This window comes from Corvus moneduloides, chromosome 3 (genome assembly GCF_009650955.1).
Source record: "Corvus moneduloides isolate bCorMon1 chromosome 3, bCorMon1.pri, whole genome shotgun sequence".
Classification (NCBI taxonomy): domain Eukaryota; kingdom Metazoa; phylum Chordata; class Aves; order Passeriformes; family Corvidae; genus Corvus; species Corvus moneduloides.
In genome coordinates, this window is record NC_045478.1 from 37,654,613 (window position 1) to 37,663,214 (window position 8,602).

Here is an 8,602-nt window from a genome sequence, read left to right on the forward strand (position 1 = left end):
GGGGGCGGGGGGGGGGATTGTTTTGGGGTTTTTAAAGTGGAAAAAAAATCTATTCCTTTCTGCAGATGCGTTCCTTCTCTCTCCCTCCTCCTCCTCCTCCTCCTCCTCCACGTTCTGCCCCGTCTGATGGGCCAGGCAGGACTGACATGGGTAACAAACGCTCTGCGGACACAAATTAGGGCTTGTAATTGAAATTTGTTGCCTTGATCTGTCAGCACTTCCAGGCAGGAGACCTGTGGGAAGAACTCGCTCATTAGTGTCACTGCGGCGGCGGGGGCCGGGCGGAGCCGCGGGGCGGGGGCGGTGCGGCTCGGCCGCCCGCAGCCCAATCAGCGCCGCCCCGGCCCCGCCGCCCCGGCCCCGCCGCCCTTCCAGGGGGCCCCGCCGCCGCGGCCGGGGGGAGCGCCCCACCGTCCCGCGCCCGCCTCTGCCCAGGCCCGAACAGCCCCGCGCCCCCGGCCCGCGGCAGATGCACCCGCAATGAACGCTAAAGGGACACCCCCGATCCCAGCCGTATCTCCCCCCGGAACGCAGAGGGAAGGGGGGGCTCTCGGGGAGCGCAGCGTTTGGGCCGGGAAAACCGTTCGGACGTTAAAAAATGACGTTGTGCCCTGTCTTGCTGTAAGGGATTAGGAATTATTGCTGTTACTGTTGCGCTTGGAGATTGATCGCGTTGTTATTCAAACTCCGGCTGCAGAGAGGTTCCAGTGTAGAATCCACAACCTCCGCTAAACCCAACCCATTAGCGCTAAGGCTGCAATAAAACGAGAATTAAACCGAACCTTGTATGAACATCGATGCATCCAGCCGCAGCAACTTCAGTAATAATCATATTCAGGTGCATAAAATAGTTACAGGGAAAATCCTCTTTCGTATCTTTCCAGTGAGTAAAACTATTAGAAGTTTGGAATCAGATATTCTTTCCTTTGCATATCCAGGGAAATGAAAAGCTGGTGAGATTTTTGTTGTGTTTTCTCTCTTTTCTTTTATTTTTTTTTTTCTTCTCTTGTTGGGACATTTTTGCCTATTTTTTTAATTTTATTTTTTGTCCTCAGAACTAAATGCAGTGACATGCTCCCTTGAAAGAAACAGAATAGAAACCCTCCAGCTTTAAAAAAACCCAATGTGGCAGATTTCACTGTTTAGGGGACTAGGATCTCAAACTCATTTCGCTGTTTTGGGCAAAGGAGAGAAGGAAATTCGTGATCTGGTTCGCCTGTGTCACAGCCTTGGAGGTCCTGTTCGGGCCGTCGAGTGGCACAGCTGAGAATTCTGATCGTAATCTAAAACGGAAATAGCTGCCATTTAGGAGACGTAACCGTTTCCATTATTGTATTTTACCTACCCGTAAAATGCAAATTTATCGCTAATTTCAATAGATGTTTCGTCAGAGACTATGAGGAATGGACTGATTAATAAATATACCCTAGAGATAAATTTTCCCTTCAAATAAGGTTATCAGCGTTAAAATTGTAGAAGTGCTTTCCAGACGTGAAAAATTAGGTATGTGACAGAAAGATAATTAATTAAAGAAAAATAAAAAACAAAACAAAAACGAAACCGACGTAGGAGCACTAACTCTCTCCACATTGGAAGAGATGGCAACTTGTCTGAGAAAAATTCGTTACTACGAAAAGAATTGCGCTGCAGTGACTGTCGCTCTGAATTGATAGGAGAGCAGAAAATGCTTAATGCCTGTCACCGACAAACAGTGCTGTGGAGTTAGTTTATCTTTACATTAAATCTGGGACGTATTAACTGTTCCATGGTCTAAAGTTTGTCTGCTCTGCCTTTCCAGCCGTGATTGAATCTGAAGGAAATCAGATGTGCGAGAGTGATCGAAACGTGCTAAGCTAGAGGATCTTGCAAGAGTTTAAACGCCGTCGCGGAGGAGATGAGATCGATAGAGGAGAGGAAGGAAGGAAATGGATGTTATCTGTCCGAGGGCGCTCCCGCAGCCTCCTCGCCCGCCCGCCCATCTCCGACGGCACCTTCCGCCGCCCCGCTCCGCGCTCCCTCCGCCCGCGGCCGGCCGCCGGGCCACACACGCCACCGCCACCGGTGCGACGGCCCCGGCGAGGCCCGCGGGAGCAGGTACCGACCCCCGCCGCCGCGGCCCGGGAGGGGCGCGGAGGAGCGCGGGAGGAGGAGGGCGCGCTCCGGGGCGGCGGGGCCCGGGTGCAAGCCACGCGGGGCGCGGGGGCTTTAGGGCGAGGCTGAGCTTCTGGAGAAACTCGGCGCGGGTGCGGAGAGCGGGGCCGGCCCCGAGCGGCCGCCGGGACCTGCCGGCGTAGGGGCGAGTTGGCCCGCTCCTCCGCCGGGCTCTCCGGCGGCGCAGCGCCGGTGGAGGGCGGCTGCGGCGCGCATGCAGGGACGGGGACGAAGCGGTGGCGGTGCCGCGGAGGTCACGGAGAAGCCTCTGGGCACGGAGTTGCTGATCCTGCCCGGTTTTTATTCTTTTCCCTCCCTCTAGAGCCAGCCGCCGCGCGTTCCCGCAGAAGAGACCCTGACCCCTTGCTCCGCACCGCTCCGCATCCCTCCATGCCGCACAGCGGGGTGCGCGCAGCCTGCTCGCCCTACGGCGGATGGACAGATCGGCCGGATTGTTTTTATTTCTAGAGGAATGACCCTTGTTGATTTTTTTACTCCTCGCTAGATTTCTGTAGGTTGCTATGTGGCATGTTGTTTTCATTTCTTGACTTTTTGAAATAACTGTTTGGATTTAAATTTATCGAACAACCTGTTATCCATATGTCTGTCCGATTAATTTTTTTATGGGATGATGAAAGAGAGAAGGATCTATATATATAATGATCTGCTAATGGAATAATATATATATCCAAAACACCTTTCTGGGGTTACTTTTATTTCCGGACTTTAAAATGCAGTCTGGGTTTTTAGGCAATTGGGTGAGGTGAATTGATGTAGAAGAGTCACATATTTAGACTTCAGGGAAAAAAAAATATATTGTTTTACACCAGAAAGATATTTTCCTGTCCTCCCTTAGAAAATCTTGAATGACATTTACAGGAAGGTCATGGCCATGTTTTGCCATTCACAGTGTGATTTCTGCAGATCTTTTCGAACATTGAACCCGGGTGCATCCAGAGAGTAAAATATCCACAGCGCCCTTTTCACTTCAAAGACACGGTTTTCTGTAACTAGCCAGCAGGGATCCATAGGAACAGTCACTAAGGAAAACATATTTCTATCATTAGCCTCTTCTTCCCTCCGCCCCCCAAGTGAGTCTAATCGCTTCACCCTAAGGAGACGTGGTGTGTAAAAATGATAGCAAGGAGCTCACCGCGTCTAGTCAGTCAAACATTATCAACTGCAGAAAAATTATAGGCGCCGGTGAGAGAGTCGTCTGTGAATCCTGTTTTTGTGCATCTCAAGTGCACCTTCTCCCCCGTTTCTCTCCCTTGCCCTTGCTTGCGGCTGAGTGTGTGTCGGGGGCGAATTAGCACTTCCAATTTTGCTATAATGGGCTGAACAGCAAGCTTAGAGCGACTAGCCCAGAGATACAGGTGACCCTCGAAAGAGGCTTGAGAGAAGGTTAAGCGTGGCTTAGATAGAAAAGAGGAAAGTCCCCAGAGCCCTCACGTCCCACTCCGCCGGGGATCCTCCGGCCGGACTGCTTTCCCCGCTGCCAGGTGGGCTGCAGCCCGACGGAAGAGGTGGCACTAGGGACCCGGTAGGAGCGGTCGTCCGGAGCGGCGGCGGGGCTCTGCATCGGTTTCCGATGAGAGCAGCTCGGCCCCTGCTTCCACTTTTGTATATCATCTTCCTCGGGCGCAAAACGAGCGCGGCTCACAGCGTGCAGCGCAGGCGGTCCCGGCTCATCCCACGCCGGGCTCAGGCTCGCGGTGCCCCGGCGGCCGTGGGCAACCCCCTGGTATTCGTCCCGGGGCCTGTCCCGAACGCGCCGCCTCGTGCGCCCGCCCGACGGGCTTTAGCTTTGCGGCCGAGCCGGAACGAGAGGGAGAGGGGTCGGTTTCCCAACACTTGAGACTCCCCGGGCTCAAACTACGTAACTCGACTGGCGGGTCCCAAAACAAGCGGACGACGAGGCCGCTCTGGACCCAGCCTCCAGGACCAGAGAGCATGCAGCATCCCGTTCGGTGCTTCTAGCTCAGGAGCCGAGAAAAGGGAACAGGGCCGGGGAAGAGAGGAGAAGCCCCGAGCTCCCATCGCGCACAGAGCCCTTTGTCGCCTGCAGTGACCCAGCTTTAGCCTGAACCGCGGGGAGCCTCGTTGCGGCTATCGCCGGTCGCGCCGAAGCCAAGCCCAACCTGCCAGGAGCGTGGCCACGGCAGCCCTCAAACAGCCGCCGCGAGTGGGATTAGGGGAGGGCTCATCGATACGGCGTGGCACGTTTTGTTGCCGCTTCAGCACCGCGGGACGACCGCGCACCGAGGAGGCAAACGGGTCGGGGCCAGCCCACCGTAGCCGCCGATGGGGCGCGCGGTCCGCCGGCAGGCGCGCGTCACCCCCCGCGCGGCGGGCACCGGCCTTTCCCCGTGAGCCCGCCGAGCCCCTCGTCCCGGCCGTCCTTACAGGGCGGTGCCCCCGCAGCCTCAGGTCTCGTTTTAAAACTTAGAGAAAAAAAAAATATTCGCTCCCCTGCTGTGGTGTATAAATAAGATCAGCGTAAGGAAATAAACGCTCAGCCAACCGACCGGCTTTCCGGACGGGTGAAAATGCTGAGGAACTGCATTAAAGAATTGAAAACACAGTTTAAAGGCATCCGTGTTAAAATTATAAACATTCTGGTGATTGCCTTTTATAGCGCTTATATTACTTTCTTAATTCCTAATTACACAGTCACGAGTATGAATCATTTTTAAGGAAATCTCCATTCTTTAATACGACGCTCCCACTTACATTTATTGTTCGTTTCAGACAAACGATTTTTTAAAATAGCCTTTTCATTACTCCAGTCACAAAATAAGCATTTGCAAATGCTAAATGAGGGTTGAAGAAACCCTTGGTTTTACTTTTTTATTGCTTCCTTATACATTTAACTCATAATTTCATTATTGTCTCGGAAAAAAAAATGAAAATGTGTATGGAATAAAATTAAATCAGGTAGCTTTAAATCACTGTAGTTTAGGGTAAAGTCACTAATTGGAAATATTTATGTTTGCGAAGCTGGGATGTCAGCAGTAAAAAGATACAGTATATCCCCTTTTTATCATAACGTGGGTCTACGAGAACATTTATATCATACCATTGTAAGAAATGATGTGTAGTTAAACAGCATTTTTAAAGCAGGGTTTGTCTTTTTATGGCAACCCTCGGTCTTTAGTCAAGGCTAGTTCTCATATTACGTGAAATGTACTTTAAGGAGTACTACCTGCTCCAGCTGTCCAGGAAAAACTGAATTATGGAACTAGGAAACATATGGCAGTTGCATATTGCACGAGTAAGGTACATATGAAAGTTATAAATTTCTTTTTTAAGTAACCATTGTAAACGCATTTTTATAGGTTTTACAGTATGTATTACATCTGTAATTTTAATTTTTGCAATATACCTTTTTAAAGATACCCATGTTTTCTGTATTCCGGGGAAGGAAATGCAAAGCGACGTTTACGCGTTAAAAAAAAAAATGCTGCGAGCAAAACAAACAAGACAGGTAAATAAACGGGGAAGCGGAGATTCCTCAGAATGGAAAGGACACTATGCCATCTATTGGCAAAGCAGTTATTTACAAAGCCAAGGGTACCCAAGCGAGTATTTTCTGTTCTTTCAATATTGTGCAGTGTCCCAGCTGTAGCTTTGGTGTATTATAACAAATAAATAAAGACATTTCCGCGGAGGTCCAGGGAAAGAAAAGAAAAGAAGAAAAGAAAAAAAGAAAAGAAAAGAAAAGAAAAGAAAAGAAAAGAAAAGAAAAGAAAAGAAAAGAAAAGAAAAGAAAAGAAAAGAAAAGAAAAGAAAAGAAAAGAAAAGAAAAGAAAAGAAAAGAAAAGAAAAGAAAAGAAAAGAGAAGAGAAAAGAAAAAAGAAAAAAGAAAAGAAGAAGAAAAGAAAAAAAGAAAAGAAGAAGAAAAGAGTAAGAAAGCAAGACAGTTCGTGAATTTATACCTCACAAATTAGGTCATTAAGTCACAGGGGATTTTGCAGCTAATTGCAAACTCCCTTCTTGGAGAGCCCGAGTAGGAGAGGTTTAACTTTTTCGATTGTTTTATTACTGAACCGTGTCAAAGAAGTCTTTTTTTTTAATTTTATTTTCCTTTCTCCCCTGTGTTTTTAATGCAAGGTTACTTAAGGACTTTATGGCCACGAAACGGCCCAGCAGGCTGCTTCGGAAGCTGACCTTACGGTCTCTGCTCAGTCCGAACGCTATGCGGGCGTGACTGCAGGATCGGGCCTCCTTGTCCGCGCCTCACAGAGCTCCCCCGAAACACGAGCCTGACCTGCGGGGCGCTCTAAGGCTCTGTCGGACACGGGCGAGGGGGCAGCGGCGGGGGCAGGAGGTGCTCGGAGCAGCCCCCGCCCCGCCGGCCGCCGCGTCCCGCGGGCAGCGCTTGTTCTCAGCGACAGAAAAGCTCATCCCGTAGGAGAGCGCTACTAGCGCTTTTCCTGTTCCCAGGGAGGCGAGGGAGAAGATATTTCCCCATCAGCTATAAATAAACCGAAATAATCGGACAGATGTGAAAGGAAGAGTCAATTTTTCCTGTTCCAAGCATAGATCAATTTCTGAACGAAAGTCCCTGCCTCTCGGTCTTGAACTGGCTTTCCTCCTTCTTCCCTTACTTGGTAAAGACTTGACTTTTTCCCTGCCGTGACTAGCCCACTACTGCTCGGTGGGAAACACGAGAGCCCTTTGTTTTAACTTTAAACGTTGTAATCTCCCTTTCCCGGTCCCGCACAACCCAGCTTGGCCCTTCTCTCCTAGATGTGTGCGTCGGGGGAAAGCGGGGGGAGAGAAATTCCTGGGAGCACCTGTATTTCTCAGCTCCAAAGGTTAATCTTTCCCCACACAGAAAAAGAAAAAAAAATCCCTAAAATAAAAAACCACAATCCCCTCCGTCTAAAACCAGACCCCAGAGGACAGGAAAATATAAAATCCAGACCCTGCACTCATATCCTTTTACTGCTCTTCTCGGTGTGAACGTGTGAGTAGATGGTGTTTTACAAAGTTGTCTGAATTTCATGAAAGGCCGTTCCTGTGTTTATATGCGAGGGGAATAGCACTGTCTCGCTGACTGAAACACACCTTCACCGACTGGTCTTTACCCGAGCAGTGGGACGCGGCGCTGGGAGCCCGAAGGCTTCGCCTCGCAGCCTCACGCCCGGATTTTCGGATCAGCCCCTCTCGTCCCTCGCTGCCGAGGGAGCGCAGACACTCGCACTCTGGGGGCAGCACTCGTTTTCTGCTTTTTTTTCTCCCCTGCAAATATCCCCGAAGCCCAGGCGAGCCGCGGGCTGGCGGCGGCCCATGTCAGGGGACGGTGATGGGGCACTGCCCACTCCGAGACCCGCCGCGGCTCCCCGCAGTCCCGTATCCCTGCTGGAACGTCATCATGGCCCGCAGCCGTGCTCCCTCGGTTCCGCGTGCCCGCTTTTTTGGGGGCAGTCTGCCTGGGAACGGCGCCGTCGCGCCCCAGCGCCCGGCCGGGACACAAAGAAGCGGCGGGCGAGCGCGTTATCGGGGAGCTGTTGGAGAAAGGGGAAGGCGGGTAGGCTTTAGGGTTAGAAAAGCATTGATGTAGGAGAAAACTGAGCTCCATCTGGGCAGCGATCTCTGAAGAAGACATCAAACAGGCTTCTCTGCCCTGCAGCCCACGCACGGCGGCTCGCCACGCCGCCCCCGCCACCCGCTGGAGCGAGGTGCCGGCCGAGCTCCGGAGCATGGCCCGATTCGCCCTGTCACCTGAACGAAGGACCTGGCTCGTCAAAATTAAATCCCTCCGCAGTCAGCCAGACCAAAATGCTTTCAGATCCAGGAGACCACTTCCCCCGAGTTCCCTATTGAGTGTTGCAAACAAGAATTATCTTTTAAATATATTGTTTTTTCGATTATGTGCTGAAAGGGAGACAGTTACTAAAATTGTGCGAGCACTCTGCTTGTAATTACCCGGGGAGTGGGGCGAGGACGAGGCGCTAGTGGGGGACTTAAGAAAAGCGGGTCTTTAAAATCGCTGTCCTTTAAAGTTTGCGTGGGTAAAGTCCCTTGGCGCCTTTTTAACAATAAACAAATGCCCGTGTGTATATCCATACAGATATACATAATAATATAAATCTATATGTATGTCCAAACACATACACACATACATGTATATCGATTGCACTATTCTGTATTAAATATAAACATGCCTTGAGGTCCAGATTCCTTCAGTCGTTCACGTCTGTAGACAAATGCAATTATTTCCTTTAGTGTTTTCTTCTCTCACTCTATTTTTTTTCTTGTTTTCCTCCTTTTTTTGTTTTTCTTCCATTCCCTTTCTTTCTCTTTTCTCAGTGGAAAGTGCACAGTAAGTGTGAAATATACATCATCGCCCGAGGAATTTGTCTTGAAAAGTCCTCTCAGCCCCCTGGTGTTCAAAGACTAAAGGATGGTTATTGATTATTGCACTAGATCAGAGTCCGCATTA

General features: G+C 50.4%; 1 protein-coding gene across 5 annotated transcripts; it reads left to right on the plus strand.

The window, feature by feature from the left end:
* Window positions 1-414: 414 nt before the first annotated feature.
* LOC116442214 (sulfated surface glycoprotein 185-like) lies at window positions 415-2,849 on the plus strand. 5 transcript variants are annotated; one of them, XM_032104980.1, is made up of 3 exons: window positions 415-621; window positions 1,799-2,094; window positions 2,474-2,849. In XM_032104980.1, the coding sequence occupies exons 2-3, from the start codon at window positions 1,930-1,932 to the stop codon at window positions 2,654-2,656; spliced, it is 348 nt and encodes a 115-aa protein (XP_031960871.1). In that variant the 5' UTR covers window positions 415-621; window positions 1,799-1,929; the 3' UTR covers window positions 2,657-2,849. The 5 variants fall into 5 exon arrangements, with proteins under 5 accessions (XP_031960871.1, XP_031960873.1, XP_031960872.1 ...); XM_032104982.1 differs by lacking the exon at window positions 415-621 and adding an exon at window positions 639-838; XM_032104981.1 differs by lacking the exon at window positions 415-621 and adding an exon at window positions 865-953.
* Window positions 2,850-8,602: the final 5,753 nt, after the last annotated feature.